General features: G+C 37.4%; 1 protein-coding gene across 2 annotated transcripts in view; it reads right to left on the minus strand.

The window, feature by feature from the left end:
* The window catches only part of INTS6 (integrator complex subunit 6), a 74,060-nt gene that overhangs the window by 46,075 nt on the left and 5,159 nt on the right, over window positions 1-22,826 (minus strand). For both annotated transcript variants that reach the window (XM_037132498.2, XM_037132497.2), the window contains one exon: window positions 8,236-8,325. In XM_037132498.2, coding sequence (XP_036988393.1) covers window positions 8,236-8,325 — 90 coding nt within the window. The remainder of the gene's footprint in view (window positions 1-8,235; window positions 8,326-22,826) is intronic.

Below are 22,826 nucleotides of genomic sequence, written 5' to 3' on the forward strand. Positions count from 1 at the left end.
TGTATTACACAGGAAAAGAACCAAAAGTGGAGATTACACAAAAACAACTAGGGAACACAGCTAAGGAAGCATAACGAAGGCACTGAGAGACCACTGGCAGCTCAGGGTCTCGGCGAGTGGCCTCATCAGGGGCCCAGGTACTCGACTCCCTGGGCTCAGACCGTAACCTGCCTGGAGAGGCCCGAAGCGCACCCAGCAGGCTGACTCATACGTGAGTTTAACTGGCAGAAAACTGCCAATACAGTTAAAGCCAATCTACTATCATTTTTTTTTTTTTTTAAAGAAAGTCAGTCACAGTGGTAGAAGTGAGCCATCAAAGAAATGGGTTCAGGAAACAAGTTACAGAGGCAAAACACGGGGCCTTTGGAGCTTAGGGGACAGGGACAGGTAAAGGTCACGTGCCTGGTGAGGGCAGAGTGGACAGGAAGGATCAGGCTCCTGATCTCTCTCAGTGAACTCCTCTCCTCCCCTACCCTTCTTAAATTACATACTTAAATTAAAATTAAAAGCAAAAAAGGAGTAAGTCTCATACCCTCCTTAACTGACTAGCACAAGGTACCCACCCCCGACACAATGCTCTCAGCCTAGTGTTCTGAATTTCAACGTTCATGCTCGTTTGAAATAAGCAATTCTAAATGTTCCCATCACGATGGCCTTCCATTTAAAAACTTAAAAGACCTGATAAATAGACAGTAAGACAACTTAAGGTTTATTTAATCTGCTTCAAAATAAAAATTCTAACTATAGGAAATCAGAGATAAGATTCTAATTATTTCCATTTGTAAATACAAAATATTTTAAGGCAAGAAAAAAAATGTGTGAGGTTATTGTTTTAAACGTTGGCTCACGACTCCTTTAAAACACTTGCACCCTAAAGAGAGACACTGATCAAACATTCACTTTACATTCCTTTCCACCACTTACCCAGTGCCCCCACTCGGTTAATACCGCCCACGTCCACATGGGCTCCCATGTTGGAAACCTCAAAGACTACTTACTAGACAGTCATTTTTTGTTGCTGTTTTTCCCCCGTCTGAGAATATGATTAACCCCAGAAGCCACCGTCCCTGAGAATGTGTGCATTCACACAGCTAGACAGTGTCTGGGTAGGATTTTAGGAAATTCACAGAATCCCCTAAAGCCCCAGCCTGGACCCTGGGTTCAAAACCCCTGTCAAACAGAGGCTTTATTCTCCTACCACCACCTCTAAAGACCTGACCAGCATGCCCACCCACTGTCTCAAACCTCTGCCCTCCTGTCCAGCACCAGCTCAGTTTTAGCACGCCCCATGTGTTTTCTGGAACTCTTGCATGCAGTTTGCTAAGTCTTCCCAGTTTACCATTCTTCGGTCTGCCTTCTTGCCCCTTGCTGGCAGTAAAAGCGCACTAAGATGCAAATCTGATCATGTTACCCACCTGCTTAACATATCCAGCACCTCCCTATAAATGTTACAGGTTCACGTGCTCTCCTCAGGGGGTATCGAGCGGCCTCTACCTACATTTCAGGCACTCCCTCCTTCCACCTCCAATGTCTACACATCACTCACGTAGTTCGGTTGCCCAACACACTGTCTTCACGCCTTCACACTTTGCACTGTCCCTCTTCCTGAAATGTCATGGCTCAGTTCTTGACTCACCCCTCAAAGCTAAGCTCCTCTCTTCACGCTCCCAGAACCCTGTTCACTCCTGCCATGAGGTCTCCTTCACTGCACAGCAGTGGTACAAGTGCTTGTTTACTCGCACGTCAGACCGCATGCGAGAGTCTGCTAGGGGTCTGGCTCGGTCCCACCTTTGTGTTCCCAGTACCTAGAACACAGCAACACTACACACAAAGGGCGTGCCCCAATTCTTACACACAACCAGTTACCATACATCACAGGAAAAATTGCTGCTGAATAAATCTAAACATCCTTTTAAGAATCCAAAAACCAGAACAACTTGCTATGAAAGGGTATTTAAGCAGCAACTCTACAGAAAGCAAAAATTAAGTGCAACTATCACCAATTCTTTATAAGCTGCCCCTACCTAGGTCAAGTATGTGTGTATGCGTGTGTACGTGTGTATGTATATAAAATGATGTAGTTACAGACATCCAAACCAGGGATTAAAGCACAAGGAGGATGACACAATACTGCGTACCCCTTTGGATGGAAATCCCCAAGCCGAGGACAGACAAGCACACAGCAGATGAGAGGGACGGGTGGCCCCCCTTTCCTCACCCTCTCTCCCTCCACCTCAGCCACGCTCCGGGGCTAAGAGTCACCCTCCACGCCGCAGACCCTAGGCAGTAACTGCAGCCTGCAACCGGCACTGAGGTTAATATTCCAAGGCTACCCGATAATAGATTCTCAACAGCCCAAACACAGTAAAAAGGCAGACATGAAATCTTGAATTTACAGAAGGCTGATTCCATATCCCTTAGAAGTCCATTCTCAAATTTAACAATTCTAAAGTTCAAGAATTAATTTTCATCTTGACGTATTTTGATGGCCCTATAAGTCAAAACAGTTTTAATTGTTTTGTTAAAGTTATTCATTTTCACATGTATTTTTGTAATATATATATATATATATATTTGTAGTTACGCTGTGCCCTAAAACTATGGTTTCCAAATCTGTGCATCAGAATCAACTGGGAAGCTTCAAAAAATACAGGTCCCTGTCCAGATCAACTGAACATAAGTTTCCAGAATCAGAGCGGAGGCCTGTGTATTTTATAAAACATCTTAGGTGATTTTGATGCAGCCATTTGAAAACTACTGTCCTAAATACCACAGTAGTCTAATATGGGGGAGTTAGGATCAAAAGAGTAATAGAAACGTGTCTAGAAACTTTCCTTACAGGTACATTGTCTCATTGCTTATTGGTTCTGACAGGTTGATAAAGGCAGGGTAAAGATGATTCACGCTCTGAATAAAAACAATTTTGACAGATCTTACCACAGATTCTAGATAACAGATTAACTATTGCAGCCACAGAGTTTCAGTAAAGAGTAATCAGCCAGCATTTCTTTTTAATTATCCTATTGTAGTGTCTGTCATGAGATAATCCTTAAGAATATTCCCTTACATATGACCTTGAGAAAAACAAGAGTATTATAATCGTCAATTGCTGAAAATCCACTATAGGTATTAAGCTGAAATATTTCATCAACTCCTTTTCATTGTACATTTTTATTATATATATTTTAATATACTCATAATTGTGGATATGTATTTTTCTACAATACAGCAGAAGCAATAAATCAGGGGTTGACAGAACAGGCAAAAAATATGGGTAAAAAAATACAAATAAATTGTGTGCAACAAATTCTTATTCAATGTTCTTGAAAAGTTGTATTGATAGAGACTAACAAGTAGAGTAATGCTGTCCATATGTGTAGAACAGCTCAATCACAAGTCAGTAACACAAGGGCTAGTCTTGCTGTTGCCACTGAGCCCCCGGTCCATCACTGAAAAGGCACCGCCACACAGGAGGAGACGTGAAAATGCACAGACACGTTCGCACGCAGGTCTGCTGGGTACATTCTATCACGCTGCAGTGATGCCCCTCAAGATTCCATAGGGGTCTTTTGAAAAAAGAAAAAAGAAAGAGAAAGTACCCCGAAACTGTAGGGATACTGGGGAGAAAACTATTTAAATATGTGTTTCAAAGACTTTACTGACCCAATTTAAACAGTATTGACAGCTTTTGGCACATATTTTTAGTAATTTTAGTGAAATAAAAACATTTGGGGGGAAGAGAGATGTGGTATCTGAACTGTTTCAGACACTAGAAACAGACAGTCCTTTTAATCAGTACAGACCACGAAGAGTGAAATACAAACCATAACTATAGACCCTAATCACAGACTGTCCTTGTACAAGGTAAAACTACACTGCCCAGCACGATCCTGGAAAATCACTAATGCCAATCAACATTGCAAGTCTGCTGCAGCCTTGGCATCAACTTGGACAGCTGAGAGGGTGAGAGACCCTAATTTGTAGCTACTTGAACATGTAGCTGAGATCACTCAGACACTTTTTTCCTACACCACATGCCCTTTCTGAACATCTGCCAAGAAGTTATAAAAGTAAGTTGTCCTAGTTTGTCTTAAAAAGCTGGGAAAGGCTCATTAAAGGCAGAACTTTCAATGTCAAAAACCAATAGTTTTTTTTTTTACTGCAAGTATTTTCTTTAAAATGTTAACTTCCAGTGTGGTCGTAACATTGACAGAGCTGCAGAAAGATTCTCAGCATATAGAAATCTCACATTTGAAAGATAATACTACTACCAGCACTTCCAAGGAAGAGGAAAATAACTGCTACCCTTCCTGGAATGTCATTCATCACCAGGAAGGCACTGGCAGGGTTTCTTCAGCCCCTTTATTGAGCAATATCGTCAGCCACGTGTTTCTGGAATCTTAAGTACAGAATAGTTTTCCATTGCAAAACAGTACCAGAGAGGATTACTGCAAGAACCGAAGACCAGAAACAGTGTTGTTCAGCAACTCTAATTATAATTTAGTGAATTCTACCAAAACATTTGACACACCGGTAAATGCTACCATGATTATTTGACCAGAGCATGTTTTTCAACATCGAAGATCACCAAGGAAGTAAACAGTCTAGTTTTCTCGTGTATCAGAATTTAAAGTCCCATCTAATTCCTCGTGCACAAAAATACTGCAAACAACCAATTTTATCGAATAGCTGCATTTAAAAAGAAAAGATATTTTTAAAACACACACGTTTTTCCAACACAAACAGTCGTCAAAAGTCCTAACAAGTTTTCAAAAACACTACACTAGAAACATACCCCTGACACCTCAGACAGTGGCCTGGACTTAATTAAACAAGGTCAAAAAGATCATAAGGACATGGATTCCAGTGACGCGATCACACACATCTCAGGATGACTGTCCACAACCCGAAGCTGCCACTCTTCTAACCCTCGCTCACCGCTATGAGAGGAGCTGTCACAGAGGAAACGGCATCCCTGTTATTTCAACAAACAAGTTATAAGAAATTGGGTTATTCTGGCCAGTATAATCTTAACCAGGTCAAGAGACAACATGGCACCAAGCTTTTCCATTAACTATTTTCTAGGCTTAATACAACTTCATACCAGGCTTTTTTATAAAATTCACACATATAAACTATAAGCCACATCCTCTACCAGATCATCCACAACATCCTTGAATTTAATCAAAATTAAATGACTATAAAAATTCACATTACATAGAATTTGACACAAACACAAGATAGGTGATATTAACCCTCTCTCCCCCATCAGTGCTCTGATACACTCAGTATGTTACCTGTATTTTAGCACTCATAAAGCCATTTAATAAGCAATCTCCCCCATGAGACTGTGAACTTGAATACTGGAAATCCACCCTATTTATTTTGGTTATCCTCATTGCCCTGGTTATCACAGGCATTCAAGTACCCTGAGTGAATAGGAACACATCACTTTGTCACAAGCACAAAGAAAGCTGAAGTAAATGAAAAGGGAATCGGGTAAACAGAAGGTAAATTTTAAGAGCAGGCAAAAAGAGAATCAGAGAGGCAGAAGACACATCAGGAAAAAAGCACTGGTCTGAAGGGGCTGGAACGTCTTCGGACTTTAGATAAATTCTAATACACATTTTGGCAATAACAAATGTTGTAACTTTAGCCAATCACTTTGCCTCCCTGGATCTCGACTTCCTCATTCTAAAATAAACAGTATGACTGGATGAGTTCAGAGTTTCCTCTCACACCATAAGGATGATTTTAAGGCGGCAGAACACTTACTCCTGAAAAACAGCACTAAGAGAACAGATACAGTACACCGTGCGAGATCATGTAACTCTGGAGCAAAGTGTATCATATGGGTGGAAGGCACAGCTGCGTAAATAGTAGCAGGTCACATCAATGACAGTCACAGGCATAGAAAATTATATACACACATACCTAATATGAAAATTACTGACATTTTCACTCATTCAATAAATCTGAAAAAGAATCAAGTTCTGCCAAAGGCAAAGGTTAAGAGATCTGAAAAAAAAAAAGACATGAAGGCAAAACTCTGTTTGCTATTCCTGAGAAGAAATCACAAGACAGATTACATGCAGTACACACGTGTGTGCACGCCCATGCACACCAACCCAGACACAGAGGAGAAAAACAAGCAGCATCTTTATGCTTTTTATGAATGGAAAGTCTCCTTAAAATGAATACCATAATTTAATTTGGGCAGAACAAACCAATGCTTCACAACATTTTAGAAAAAACTGAGCTGCAACAACAGGCACATCAGGTTGCACTGTCTCTCTGCCCCAGAAGAGGAGTCTCACTGGGACATGGAGACCAAACATGCATAGGATCAAAGACTCTCCTAAACTCGAAAACTATAAACTCACAGGCCTATGTTCCTACTACATAACCTATATAAAACTTTGCCTTAAAACAAATAAGCACCCACTTATGATACAAACACTCAGCAAAGTGGGAACAGAGGGAGCATATCTCAACATAGTAATGGCCACATATGAGAAACCTATTGCCAACATCATACTCAATGAGCAAGAACTAAAACCTTTCCCACTAAGATCAGGAACAAGACAAGGGTGCCCGCTTTCACCACTGCTATTCAACACAGTACTGAAGGTCCTAGCCACAGCAATCAGACAAGAAAAAGAACTTAGAAGGCATCCAAACTGGAAAGGAAGAAGTAGAACTGTCATTACTTGCAGACAACATGATAGTGTACATAGAAAATCCTACAGTCTCCACCAAAAAAACTACTTGACCTAATTAAGTGATCTGGCAAAGTAGCAGAGTACAAAGTCAATATTCAGAAACTGATGGCATTTTAATCTTCCTCGAGTTTTCAGGTCTAACTCCATGAATTACAGCCTAAATTCCCATCAAGTTCAACTGCTCACACAAAACAATTCTGGCTTTCTTCCCCGCAGTCAAGATCAGGCAATCACAATTCTTTATTGGCTCCAGTGCTTCATGGTAAACATGTTCTTCTCTGCACAGCCCATCAAGCACTTTCACGTACTGCATTTCATTCAGTCTTCCAACAACCCTATGCAGTAAGACATCGACCACCATGTTTATTTCATGGACAAGAGGCAGATTTAGAGATGGCATAAAGTTCACAGGCAGAAAGTAGCTGGAGGTCGGCTAAAATCCACATTTTCTTATTCCAAGTCCAATTTGTATTCCACAATGTCACACATAAAAAGTATTGCTAAAAATTACTGAACTTAAAAACTACACTTTTCCTACTTAAGCAAACCCTTTCTAAATATAATGAGAATTAAAGTTAAGATTCTAAAACAAATGCAAACAGCAAAGAGAGTAGTCTAAACCATCTCCCTTCTACAACATACTTTAAAAAATAAGTATAGTCCTGGCTGGTGTAGCTTAGTAGATTGAGCATGGGCTGCAAACTAAGGGGTCTCCAGTTCGATTCCCAGTCAGGGCACATGCCTGGGTTGTGGACCAGGTCCCCAGTGGGGGCCATGTGAGAAGCAACCACACGTTGATATTTCTCTCCCTCTCTTTCTCCTTCCCTTCCTTCTAAAAATAAATAACATCTTTAAAAAAATAAAAAATAAATATAATGTTCAAGAGCAGTTCAAATACAATAAAAATAGCCTAAAATTAAAATAATTCTATTGTACTCACCCTATCACACCACACGAAGTCAATTTCTGCATAATATTTGCTAACAGAAAATAGGTAAGATTAACAATTATTATAGAGTATTTGACTTAGAATAAACATGTCCAAAGACCTTTCCTGTTCCTGGTCTCGACCTCCTCACGGCTCTGCTAGACTCTAGTTCACTAGTGTCCACAGCGGAGTGCACGCAGCAATCCACTCAAATACGGGAAGAAATTATCAGAATCCTGCCCTCATTTTTTTAACCTGAAAATAAGAATTAACTTTACTAGCTGTACTGTATGAGCTGATACCATCACCCTCACCTAAACTCAGAATTACACATACAACTGGACTGGGGGAGGCTCAAAGTTTTTTCACAGAAGGGGCTGCTATTCAAGAAAACTCAGAGACTGCTGCTCCAGACAACAGAGAAGGCGCATGCGCACCAGGAGGCAGGTGCCTCTAGCCTGCATCCAACAACCAAAGAGCATCTCCTGAAGGTGTCAACATCCTGCAGTGCACACACAAACAAGCACTTCTCCACTTCACGTCCACAGAATGTGCACAGAATGTGCCGACATCAACACGACTTACCTCGTCCTGCACCCCACTGGTGGTGGTCAGCTTGCTCCCATCGGTGATTGTGATAATTATTGCTGGTTCCAAGAAAAAGGGGTTTCTTCCCTAATGGCAAAAAACACAATAATTATATTAAGGTCTAGACATCAGCTTAAATTTTCTGAGTAAAAAATCAATTCTCAGAACAGTGCATAAATCCCCTTCTTGTTGAATTTTACGTATGATGTATAGCTTTAGTACATTAAAAAAAATTAGGAGTAAACATAAACTAGACAGAAGATAACCCTAAAGGAATGCAATTAGATAGAATTTCATTTCTTCCTACACTGCTTTAATTCACAGTGAGCATTTATAGTTTTGTAACTAAAAGTACTTAATTTCTTAAATGGGACTTAATAATGTAATAATTCTAATAATTTCACATATTTAAATATTACAAAGTAAAAGAATAGGAAGATAATATTTTTGGAGAAATTTCTTTAAAAGGGAGGCAAACTAGCAGGTGAACATTACCATGTAATTCAATCTAACATAATCGACTGTCCCACCTAGTGAGCAGGTGGGTGGATGGAAGGGGTCTGAGAGCTGGTTCCACGCAAACACTAAGGCTACTCTGGGCTTAGCAAAATTAGTAGTAGTCCAACATGAAAAATTAAAATTAAGAAAGAATGTTACTTAAATTGCTCGGCAGAGGGTACAAAAACAACAGCAGCAGTGACAACTGAACGCAAGGCATACAGCTCTCAAATGCTCCACACCTAACTTCCACTCTAATCCCCGGTCATGTCATTCTCAAGCAACTCTAGGTGACCTATCTTCTGAGAAGCTCATGTATACACATAAGCTTATCTTTTGCACATAAATGGCTCTCAGTTGAGATATTAAGCACATTCTGTGCAAAACTGTAACCAAAGGGCAGAAGTTTCAAGAGGGTAAACCTGGTGTTTGAAATCAAAGGCATCGAATTCTCAGCAACTAACCACCTTCAAGCACAGAAGGAAGTTTTACTGGAGATGATGTGAAGGAGCGTATGACAAATTTTAATGTGCACGTGACGCACCTGATGAAATGCAGGTTCTAATTCGGTGGGTCTGACACAGAGTCTACTGTTCTGCGTTTCTAACAAGACTCCAGGCAAGGAGGGGCCAATGTGCAGACCATACTTAAGACCAGCAAGGGCACAGGGGGGTTTTACACGCATGCAGTATTCTATGGTTCATAACTTTTCCCTTACACACTTCTACAATTCATCACTAGCATATCACAATACATACTCAACATCTGCTGAATTTACAAACACTTTTTGCATACAGTAATTGTGATTGTAACCTAATCATCCTAAAGTACTGGGGTGGAGGGCCTGGTACCATTTCTTGACCAAGTTACACAACTTCTAAGTGGCGTATACATTTTCAAACTGGTGTCCAGATGAAGAAAACTTCCTCTGGTCAAATTTTAAAACATATGTTGGATATAACCTCTAGAAGATTTTGAATGCACGGTAGCATTCAAACGTTACAGAAGCCTTGCAGGAAAAAAATATGACTTCCCTCTCCCATTCATGGGAAATAGAATACATTTTTGGAAATGTTACACTACAATGCCTCCGAAACCATTTACCCCCCAACATAAATAATAAATTCTAACAGTACAGGTCTTCTCATGGATCTACAAACAGGCAACGTTCATACCCATCTCTGAGCTCTGACTGGTTCCCTCAAGTGGAATGCTTTTCCTTTTCCCTGCCCACAACCCACCCGATTCTTTATCAGTCTTTAAGGTCCAGCCCAAGGCTTCCTGTTTTTCCATAAAACCTTCCTGCATTATTCCAGCCTTAAATAACTAACACCTTTCTCCTCCTCCAAATCCTAATAGCAGTAGTTTCCAAACCTAAGTTAAATAAACATAATACATTTATATTTTAACACACAAATAGAATAAAATATAAATAGAATATTTCTTCAAGTAAAATTGGGTTTGAGGTGGTTTCATGTAGTACATTTTGAATGCTACTTCCCTATAACATTTACCCTCTCTCCTTAACAAATTATTTTTAACTTAAATATATAACACCTTGCACAACAAAGTAATTCAATGCTACTAAACTCTACACTTTAAAATGGTTACGATGGTAATTCTGTTGAGTTTCTACTACAAATTTTAAAAAATCCATCATCTTGTATTATTTGTCATTGTTTTGTGTTTCGATACAGTGAAAGGCAAGAATTTTGTCATATTTCTTCCTTAGTCCTAAGCACAAAATATTAAAGAGCTGGGCACTTAAATATTCATTATGCACTACTTATACAGCCTAACAGAAACCTGCCCTAGTTCGCAGAACCATTTACAATTGCTCAAACTTCAATAAGCTTCACAAAATACAGAAACGTTCCCTTTGCCTCAATGTGAATGAGTGCTGCCCACACTTCCCACATGATTCGTGAACTCGCTAGGCTAGGAGGGCGCTCACCTCCCTCCTCTACCTGCCCAGTCTCCCTGTCCTTTCACGGTCATGCCTGTCATTCAAACACATACACACAAAATAAAATAATACCACGTTCTTTAATGGCTTTAAATTTTGGGAAATTCAGATAAAGATCAAAGGTAGAAAAAAGGAAAAGAAAAAATACAACCATTCCATTCCACCTATTTATGTGAGGTATTCTCAAATATTTACCTGTAATTGTAACTTCTTAAAACTTTTATTCTTAATAACTATGTTTATGAAGTTACTCAATTAGGAAACAGTCCACACACCTGTATTAGAATTTCCCTCAAAATTCACCTTGTTCATAAAGTAATTATAAACAACCTTTTGCTTAGTTATGAGACCTCAAAAAAAAAGAATTAAATGGCCTCTGCTACAACAAAGGCAGCCAGTAGAGGGACTGCAAGGTTACTGTGGCCATCAGCCAAATTAAACTCAAGATGTTTTAGTCTGAAAGCAGTGGTTCTTGGCAAAGAAAGCTGGATATGTCACCAAAAACATAGTGCAAAGTATAATATCCCATCTCCAGAGCTATCAGCTAATAGAAACCCTCTCATCTATAAAATTTGACTTTAATACCGGTCAAAAGGCTCAGGTAAAAGTTTTTATAAAGTAAAAATGTTCAGTTCTGTCGATAATTTTAAAATATCAGTGTTAAACAATTCAATGAAGGCTTATACCAGTAAGAAAACTTAAAGAATATAATTAAAATAAGTAGAACTTATCCACTAGAACCTATTTCATTTTTGTACACAAAAAAAAAACCTCTTGAAATGTTAAAACATTTTGCCAAAGTTTTGAAAATGTAAAAAAATAAGGCTAATTTCTCTCCAAATACTAACTAGCCTGATTTGCAGAATCAAATTTTTTTGATCCTCACCTGAGGATATGCTCACTGATTTTTAAAGAGAGGAAAGGAGAGTGAGAGAAGCAGCAACGTAAGAAAAGCAACATCAACTGGTTGCCTCCCGTGCACACTCCAACCAGGGACCAAACCTAGACAGGTGCCCTGATCAGGGATCAAACCCAAACCTCTTGGTGTACAGGTGATGCTCTGACCAACTAAGCCACCCAGACAGGGCTCACAGAATCAGAATTTTTAATTTTACCCCCAAATTGTCAACAGACTAGGGGGAGGGGCATTTTACTATCCCCCAAAACAGGCCTCAGCTCTTATCTCCTGAAGCAAAAAGAAGGCAACTGTGCGCATTCAGAAAACCTGTCACTGCTGCTCTGCTGTGGGACCAAAGGCTCAAGTTTTCTTCCCAGTCCTTGGAACGATCTCATGAGGGTGGCCGGGGCCTGCGTCAGCTCCACTTCTCCCGAGACTCAGGCTTCTGCTGGGGCCGTGTGCACCGAAGGCGGGCACTCTGGCTCCGCAGGGGCAGTTCTCACTACCTGGCTATTTCACTATGTGCCAGGAAAGCTACGGTCAATGGCAATCAACAAAACACATCTGGATGAAGAGTATCACCCAGCAAGAACATCAGAAACTTCCGAAATAGCCCACGCTTTTTCAACCTGAAACTTCACCTCAAGTGAGTAACAGAAGCAACATACACAGAAGACAGAAAGGACTGTCTTGAGAAGTGCGCGCGCGTGCGCCGCAGGTCCCCGGCAGGACTTCAGTCAACACCTTTGTCATGGGTAGGCTGCTAGATCAGAGCTTCAGGTTGTCTTTATTTACATCTTTGTGGAATCTACTTACACAGTAAAAATATGAAACGTTGCCTGCAGTATCTACCCTTATTTTCCTCCATTACCATAGATAATAAAGAGGTAACAATAACAAACCACCTCATACTCTTTTTAGAAACTTTCTATGTAATTTCATATAATTTTTCAAAATTCAGATTCTTTAAGGAAAATATAAAATATAGACACTTTAATATTAAACAAAATATTCTTCTACTTTAAGCTTATTTCTAAAAGAAGAGAATCTGAGGATACAATTCACATCCATTGACTGTGGTCATTAGTAACCATAATAATGAACATTATTATTACGACTACACATTAATGAGAAAATAAGCTTTTAACACAGACTTTGCAAGAGAACTAAAACAACATTCTTTAGTTTGGTATTGCTAACTTTCAACATTTGCACACTGCAGCCAGAATCTTTTCCAATACCATTATTCCCTGAACTATTATTTACATACGTAATATTTTTCTTTAAATCAGCTCCATTGTCTTTATTTTAGCCTAAAACTACAGTAGTAAGGCCCATGAAATCATAGTCCTAATCATATTTAATTAATTATATTTTCTACTTAATAATTCCCTGTCAATACTGGTTAGCTACTTTTCGAAAGAATGGGGAGATTCATTATATTACAGGGATAAATATACAACAAATTACACATTCTAAATAAAATATAATAATATTTAAGTTCATAAAGACGTAGCAGGTGTACATTTAATTCCAAGGCCAGAATTACAAGTTTTGTTTATTTTAGAATTCAGTTAAGATCTCAAGTGATATGCTGTAAATGAGTCTTTCGACATAGAAACTCTAAAATACTCATTGTAAAAAAATTAGTGCTTTAAACACACACAAAAGACCTCCGAAGGAAATGTTACAAACTGACTAATCATGGCTGCCTCTGAAGAGGGGACAGAAGCGTCTGCATAACTTTCTACAAGGCCCAAAACGTTTAACCAGGGCAGTTACTACATATTCAAAACAAGTAGTGTTCAAAATAAAAAGGTGATTAGTATCCAAAAATAAAAATTAAAAAACCTGGTAATATATAAAAACCTAGTATCTTAGAATATATTAAGGTCTATAACTATTTTTAAAATGTTAAAATTCCATATTAAAATAAACGTAGTTTTAGTTTCAAGCAGTTTCACTACATAACCGTGTGCGAATACGGTTCCTTTACCTAACTATGTAATTTCTTATGTTAAAAAACAGCACTGCCCTGGCCATGTGGCTCAGCTGGTTGGTGCACTGTCCCACAAACCGAAAGGTTGCAGGTTTGATTCCAGGTCAGGGCACATACCTAGGTTGTGAGTTCAATCCCCCAACAGAGTGCATAAGGGAGACAACCCATCGATGTTTCTCTCTTTCTTTCTCTCTTTCCCTTCCTCTCTAAACATATCCACAGGGGAAGATTAAAAATAATAATAATAAATAACAGCATTAAAAATAGAGAGAAGATTAAGGCAAGCAAAATCAGGAGAGAATCTCCTATGTTCATTTTAATACAGTAATGAAGGAGCAAAATCCTAGAATTTAATTTAAATAATAAACCAAATAGTAACACTGCAAGAAATACTAACTATAAGAACTTGAAAATTGTGTGAAAAAAATTAATGTTAAGGACACTCAGTAACTCATAAGACTAAGTACAGTGCAAAGAATAATCATGTAAATTCAACATATTTAAAATATTAAATATGTAATAATTTCACAGAATTTGAGTTCTACATTTGAACTGGAATGTAAAGTTTGAGTAAGATTACTCTAACAAATAAATAGCTGGTTATGGCAGTGTTTAAAAGTATTAGCAACCATATAGTGTTTATATTGGCATAAAAACAGTAATGAGAATTATCAGAAATATAATTTTACTTAAAAAAATACTAACATCCTGAATAAATAACTTAATATATTTATTGTAGGAATTCTATTGGGTAATATTAATTTGGGAAAATATTATTTCCACAATGCATGTACTAATTAACATCTTAGAAACATCGCAAAAAAAGCAAAACAATAAAAGCCAAGATGAAGACATATTTTCAAAGACAGGTGGAGTCATACAGCACAATGCTGAACGCTGATCCGACTACAATAAACCACCCAGATCTGCCTGCTCTATCGAGATCAATCACCTACTTGGGTTGTTGATGACCACTAAACCCACAGATGTTATTACCTTTGCAAAAGTCTGGTTAGGTCACATCTTTAACCATTATGGTTACTTCCTTCTAAAGACACCCACACTACAAATATGAATACGTTCTCAAAAAAAATCATTCACGCACACAACAGCTGTCCTACAAAAAGGATGGAACTCCACCGTAACATTCTACATAAGTATTCTCAGGAGAGCAACTGAAAATGAGAGGAAACTGCCTAATAAGCGTTGCCTATCAGAGAAGTTAGCAATAAAGCATGCAATTTAATAAAGGGAAAAAAAATAAAGATAAGCACTTGGGAAAACTGAATCTATTGTTTCCCATATGCTATAGCTGAAGGCCAACCTGAAAATAATGTAATTAAATAAATCATAATGTGAGATTAATGTTAAGGGTCCCTATTTTGTAAAGAATATGGTTTTTCATTTTCTAGGAGAATGAGTGATAATCTAATTTCAATAAGGCTTTTAAAGAAATATGTAAATTTCTCTGAATCCATTACGTGTGTGTATGCTCAGTATGTGTGTATATGTGTATAGATGTATACACACACGAGTAATGAGTTTCTAGAAATCTGTTCTTGCTAGATACCAATTCAAACACTTATTGATGCCTATGCTAAATACCTTCCCAAGTGTACACAGATTTAAAATTTTCAAAGTACATTACATTTTGAGGAAACAAAATACTATCCACATATTCCGAACTATAATTTTTTAAAATTTATGTAAGCCTTCCTAAGTATACATATAAATCCACCAAGGTTTTACCTTAGAAATGAACCTCATGAAAAAGTAGATGTCATATATGGATGACTGCAGACTGTTACATTCTAGACTGCGGCTATCACTCACAAAAATGGAAGCTCTAAGAACATGAAAAACTATTTTTTCATTGGATGTACATTCAATAGAGAAGTCTTGTTTGGCATTAACACCTTATCCATTATGGGTTACAATAAAATTTAGATATAAAGACCTTTACTCTTTCTGCTACCTGATTGTGGCCCAATTTTCTAGAGGTAATTTCCTGGCTTTTCTTTCTAACTTACTGTTTTGAGAAATGGGATTGACAACTAAAATTGCACAACAAAAGAAATTCATTTTACATTAGTTATTACCTGCCAAAGTACATCAATGATCAGGAACCATCATAGCTAAGGCATTATCGGGGCCAACACATCGTTTCGCTTACTCCCGATCATCCAAAAGCACTACACCCTGTCATTTTCTTTCAGATCCAGCCTTTGAACGTCACCCACTGTGGCTTTTTAGAGCCAGCCCTTCATAGAACACTGCATACTCAATCACCTTCAACTCCGGTGATTAAAAATAACTTATTGTCAAAAATAATAATAACTTGCCCTGGCTGGTACGGCTCAGTGGACTGAGCACTGGACCATGAACCAAAGGGTCACCAGTTAGATTCCCAGTCAGGGCACGTGACTGGGTTGCAGGCCGGGTTGCCTGTAGAGGGCGTGCAAGAGGCAACCACACACTGATGTTTCTTCTCTCCCTCTTTCTCCTTCCCTTCCCCTCTGTCTAAACTTAAACAAATAAAACCTTTTAAAATAATAATAATCTACTGTTTTAAAACTTTCAGAATAATTGTTTGGATGCTTCCAGTGTTTAAACTACAGAATACCTGGAAGCCCTTGCTGGTGTTTCCTAATACCTAGTTAGGTTTGTCAAATTTAAGACAAAGGGAAAGTATTCATTCAACATGCTAGCCATCGATCCCGAAATTCACTAGTAATAAACTAATGACTTAACAGCTAATGCTACAATTACTTTTTCTCAAGTACGAAGACCTGTTTTTATTTCTACAATAAACTATTTAGATGATATGATTCTTCCAAAGGCCTTCATCGAGTTCCCTAGTGCACCTGGGCAAAACTATGGATTAAAAAATGTTGAAACATCATACCCTTGTAAGACACAGATTAAAAAAGCAGTGTCTATAGAGACTAATGGTTAGACATTACTAGGCTGATATAAATTTGTCCCTTGGTACAACTAATCCTCCTAATTATGTTAAAATACAGTTTACAAGCAAGTATCTCTCAATATTCCAACAAGCAAATTTAAAATCATATATACCTTAAAAAAGAAATACTGTCACCTAAAAAAATCTTTTAAAGGCTTGTCCTACTATGTCTTCCCCACAATAAAAGCACATTACAAACAATAAAAGGGATCACACGTTTTCTCACTGGACCTTCGTTCTGCACAAACAACTCCTCCTTCACCCCATCCCGGCCATTGGCGACATGAATCTTACAACATGGTGCGACAAAGCCCTAGAAATGGACTCCGATTTAAATTTCATCAAAGCTTAATACTTTCCTTGCTTCGAAAATCAAAAGTTTTCTTTAAGTGCTCAATATTATTAAACTGTTTTTGAACAAGAAACCGATTTTGGGGAAAAGACTTCTGTAACACCAACAGGAAAGCATTTTTGGAGCAATCTAGAGATTCAATTCAAACCAAAAGCATTGTGTTCCCTGTGGCAGGAAACTTCACTTTAGCTGGCACTACTAAACAGCCAATTCTGAGCTTCTTGTGATGGTTTATGACTTTTTTTTCCCCCTCAAAAATCTCAAATTAGAAAGCTTTAACCCTGTTAAGTGTTAGAGATGATTATCATCATCATCATCATCATCTAAATTCCCACCACGTACCAAGCAGGCACTTTGCTAGATAATTAACAAATATTATTTCTACACAGTCGAGCTTAGATTTGGGATTCCCAACAGCCTAAATAAAATTTTTGTAAAAATACGTATATTATTTTAAATTCTTATAAAAAATCTCCAAGATTGGTAGCATCGCCACCGGTAAGGTCCTGGGACTCACTGGTACATTGGTTAGTCAGAGGCGGTGTCCAGCACAGCCAGCTCTGATGGGGCGGCTGTTTCGGTACCACACTCTCCTTCAAAAACAAGCTGGACAAGGTAGTCTATGTAACCACGATTCCACTGTTTAAATTCAAATAAAAATTCAAAAACATGGTAGTATGTGTTAAAATAACAAATTATGTTGTACATCACTTAACCTTTGCCACAATCCTGCACAACAGACCCTTCACCCCGTTTTCTTACAGAGAAGCCAAGGCTGAGACTGTCGGGAACTCATGGGTGGAGTGGGGATATGCAGAGCCAAACAGATCCTTTTGAATCTTAAAAACACAGTGACTAGAGTATTTCAAAATTATCTTATGTGAAAAGAAATATAAGTTAACTAATTACAAGACTGCCCAAAGTAAAAAGTTATAACTATAGTACTAATATTGGCTGGCACACTACAGTGAAAAAGTCAATTAATTTTAATTAATTGACTAGGTTAACAGCCCTATGTTAACTGTATCAAAAATGTAGTAAACTATAAAATCAAAAATCAAAAAGTGCAATTAAATATATATATATATATTAGCATCTAGGCCTACTAACAGTAAAAAAAGAAAAGAAAAAGCCTGTCAATTACCCTCCACATGTATGTTCTCCTGTTTTTCCCAACAAGGGAGTGGGGAGCAAACCCAGCTGAACCTAACACCACACGGCATGACAAGACCAGATGCAACGCACTGGCAAGAGGAAGTGCCTGGTTTTCAGAGGAAGCTCAAGGACGCCCACTTCACTGGAGAATTATAAACATACCCCTCAAAAAAGGGCTCAGATCCACTGCTACACCTTTAATTAAAATTTACTCTTAACTATTATATAAATTACTAATAAAATCTGCGTAACTATTCCACAACCAATTGTGTTCTTTAAAATAGTTCAGAAATATAAAGAAGTTAAGCATTTAGCTTCCTAGGCCTTACTCTCATCTATAAAATGAAAAAGATGGAGTGAACTTCTAACATCACATTGAATTCTAAAGCCCTATGAAATAGCAGTCACAAGAAAACACCTATAAAAGTCCAATGAAAAGTTCTGTCAGTAAATGCAAAAATTCAATTTTTTTCAGGAGTGTATATGTAATGATCATATGTGGAAATGAGAATATTTTCTTTATAGTGGATTAAATAAATTATCAACACAAAAAAAGTGTGTATAAAAATTCACCATGTTTCATACTTAGGACTGGGTATTAAGTTGTATCTCAATAAAAGGTTGGTGCAAGAGAGATCAGAGAATAAATATAACCTACAACAAACCAAAAAAATTTAGTATTTTGTTTATGGTCTAGTGACCATTCTTAAGCTAAATAGGTTGATAATAAGGCTTAACAAAAATTAAGTTCATATAAATAAATTTTTTTAGTTGCAAAAAATTCATGGCTGGTTTATGTAATCAACTAAAATAAATAAATAAAAAGTCCACCAAAACAATTTTGGATGAAGGATTATAAGATTATGGTGGTTAAAAATAACTTTAAATATTTAGGAAAACCTCAAGCTAAAAAATATTGTGCATTATCACTGAAGAAATCCATGACATGAACATGGATAAACTGTCCTTTTAGCTAATTCTGACCATGAATGACTTTAATTCAAAATATCTTAATAAGTGAATGCTTTCATTCAAATATTAGATTTGTTACTGGCTTTTCAATTTTCAGTTGTACGTAGTTTAATACATAGTTATTGACATCCTCTTTCATGAAGGAAAAATAAAATTCTCTGATGAAATGGAACCTATTATTTTTGCCTTTTGTAGTTATTTCTTTTTAATAATTTCTAATTAGGAATGCAATAATGTCCTTTATTCTTTTTCTATTTCTTTTGAAAGATCATTACAGGGTGGTTTTTGAACCTTTAGAAAACAAACTTAAGAGTGTAAAATTATGAAGAAAAATTAGAGCTAGTGTTTTCAAGAAAAATAAAATCTTCAAATTTTTAAAATTACCACCTTTTAAATTAATGCTCAAAGGCAAATAAATAATAGCCTTTTTATGCTACATCGAGCTCAGTCAAACCTTATTAAAATATCCCTTGATTTACCCAACAGATGTGCCCCTCACAGCTTTCCTGCAAATCAAACTCGTATAAATCTCGACTTTAATGCACTAGGGGGAGCTCCCTATTTGAAAGAACATTAAAGCATGTGCTTTTGTCTCTTCAGGGTTCCTTTTCTAACTTTTATTCCTGCAAAACAATGACTTTCTGATTTACCTACTGAACTATTTACATCCAGCTTTCACTTGAATATTTTTTAAAAACATTATCCCTGTACTTTACCCCCTACCTATCAATTGTCATTATGACAACTTTGGCCAAGTTACAGTATTTACTTTTCACACTGCTCCAAAAAAAAAACAAAACCAAAGAAAAAATATACATTTAATATACCACTAATGGATTTTAAACTATGTAATAAAAGTCAGCTTTAAATATCAGATTTTTAAAACTGCGATTTCAAATTTTAAGATGAAAAACTAAAGGAAAATAATCTGATGAAAAAAGTATGCTTTGCGTCTTACTGAGCAAACACTTCCTAATTTTTAAAATACATTGTACTATTTCACCCCATTTAACCCTCTTATTGACTCTTTAGTAAGGGTACAATTGCTTCACTACTGGCAATCTGGAATAGGAAGCAGCAGGACAGAGTGGTAATGGGACTGCCTGCCCAAGGACACAAAGTAACGCAGGGGTGGGGTTCCAATTTTCACATCCGTAGCCAACACCTTCTTTTACACAATTAAATCAAGATGCAAGATGGAGAAAAAACATTTAAGCAAGTTTGACTGTGAAGCCCCCTATCAGCCAACAGTAACTATTGCAAATCATTTTAGGAGGCTTCAAAGACCAGGGGCTTGTCAGGATCTGAGTGGGGAAAAGGACAGTCAACAAATGGGGCTGGGAATATATGTCTGCATGCAAAAGAAAGATGGAAACTTACCCTAAAAATACACAAAAATTTACTCAAAATGAATTAAAAACTTAAATGTAAGACCTAAAACTCCTAAAAGAAAATATAGAGGAAAAGCTTCAGAGACATTGGATTTGGTAATGATCGCTTGGATATGACCCCAAAAGCTCAGGCAACAAAAGAAAATATTGATAAACTGGACTACATCAAAAACTAAAACTTCTGTGCACCACAGGGCACAATCAGTAGAATTGAAAAGGCAACCCTGGAATATGAGAAAATATTTGCAAATCACCAAATCTCATAAGGAATTAATACTCAGAATATTTAAGAAACTCCTACAATAGGAAAACAAAATTCTTAAATTAGCAAAGGTCTTCTTGAATAGGCACCTCTCAAAAGCCAATATACCAATGTCTAACCAGAATATAAAGAGATGCTCAACATAAATAATTAGGTAAATGCAAATAAACCAATACCACCTCACATCCCTTAGGATGACTAATGCCAGAAAAACAAAGTAGTGCTGACAAAGATGTGGGGAAACTGGAATTCTTGTGCACTGTGAAAATATTAAACAGTACAACTTCTATAGGAAGCAGTATCACAACATCCAAGGGAGAGGTGAAAGCAACCCAAGTGTCCATCAACAGACGAATAGATAAGCAACATATGGTACATACAATGAAACATCACTCAGCCTTTAACAGAAACAGACACATGCTACATGCATGAATCTTGTGGATATCATGCTAAGTGAAATAAGCCAGTCACAAAAAGACAAATACAGTTGACCCTTGAAAGTGGGCTTGCACTGTGTGGGGTCCAATTATACAGTTTTTTGCTTTTGTTTTAAATATGTACTCATCAGTACTGGTCTTTAACATTTTCTTTCCCCTAACTTACCCTATTGTAATACAGTATGCAATGCATATAACATACAAAATGTGTTGACTGTTATCAGTAACACTTGCTGTCAACCACAGGCTATTAGGAGTCAAAAACAGGGGTCAGTGTCCCTAAACCCAGTGTCGTTCAAGGGTCAACTGTCCTGTGGGATTCCACTTAATATGAGGTATCTCTAGAGCAGATGAATTCATAGAAAAAGGAGAATGGAGGCTGCCAAAGGCTGGGAGGAGGGAAAATGAGGAATTACTGTTTAATGGGTATAGAGTTTCAGTTCTACAGGATGAAAATGTTCCGGAGATTGGCTGCACAGGATTGGCATGTGAATATACCTAGCATTACCAGACTACAGGCTCGAAAATGGCTAAGACTGTAAATTTGACATTATATGTCTTTACCACAATTTTAAATTTAGGGAAAATATTCAGGGACTTAAAAATTTACTGAATACAAGTCACCTTTGTGCTTCCAGTTCATATTCAGCACAGCAGTGTGTTCAAGTATAATCTACTTTCTTTTGAAAAGATGTCTGTAGATCAATAAATACCAGGCTGTGGTTAATACATTTGTTGACAGCCTATGGGAAAACAAAAACCCAAATGGGAATCAAGTTTTCATTTCTTGACCCACCAACGTTAAAAGGAAGCCTGTATTTTCTACCACCTAAGTACCAAATGGATACTGCTTGGGTAAAGAAGAAAAAAGTACGGTACTTATACAACTCTACCCTAATTTTCTGTTAAAGAATAAAAAGGTTTCAGTGACAAAGAATAAAATTGGTTATTCTCCCTAAAATTCATTCTATATTTGACCTTGTCTAAAAGCCACCATTTTTCAATGAGTCAATACTTGGCACTGAAGAGCCTCAAAAAAATGAAACATACATTGTATCTCATTTCAGGGTACTGGTCAAGGATTATCTTCACAGAGAAGACAGGACACAGTAGTAGTAGGTCAGGTACCACTCTGGTCCTGGAACAATCTAGTCAGCACTAGCACGTTGAGTAGTAGGGGCCTGGAATCAGTCCAGTGACAAAAATGATGAATGACAGGCCCGAGTAACACTGAGCACCTAAACCTAAAGGAACCTAACTTCAACAAGAGGGTGGGGGACAACGCTGAAAACAATGACAGAAAACAGAACAATCTGGGACAAATGAAAAATAAACCAATCTACATATAAAACTTTAATCAGACTTTTAAAACTTTAGATGTGCTCTAACTTTAGATATTAAAGCTAGTTCAGATTTCCAGTGGCTCTCAAAAGGTCAGCACTATTTTTGAAACTGGTGAACACATGTGAAAAAACATATACACACAAACACATATATGTATCAAATTTAGCTGCAATAAGCAATGAGGTGCTATTGTACTAGGAGCTACACATTGTTCCCATGATTGTAGAAATATCAGCACTGATTATCAGAATTAAATATTTATAAGGACTTCTTTGTGTGTGTTTTGTTTTTGGGGGGTTTTTTTTGCAAAAAATTTTTAGTAGGATATCCAAAGTGTCTGGGGGGCGGG

This window comes from Artibeus jamaicensis, unplaced genomic scaffold (genome assembly GCF_021234435.1).
Source record: "Artibeus jamaicensis isolate MK-2021 breed Jamaican fruit bat unplaced genomic scaffold, CSHL_Jam_final contig_415, whole genome shotgun sequence".
In the NCBI taxonomy this organism is placed as follows: domain Eukaryota; kingdom Metazoa; phylum Chordata; class Mammalia; order Chiroptera; family Phyllostomidae; genus Artibeus; species Artibeus jamaicensis.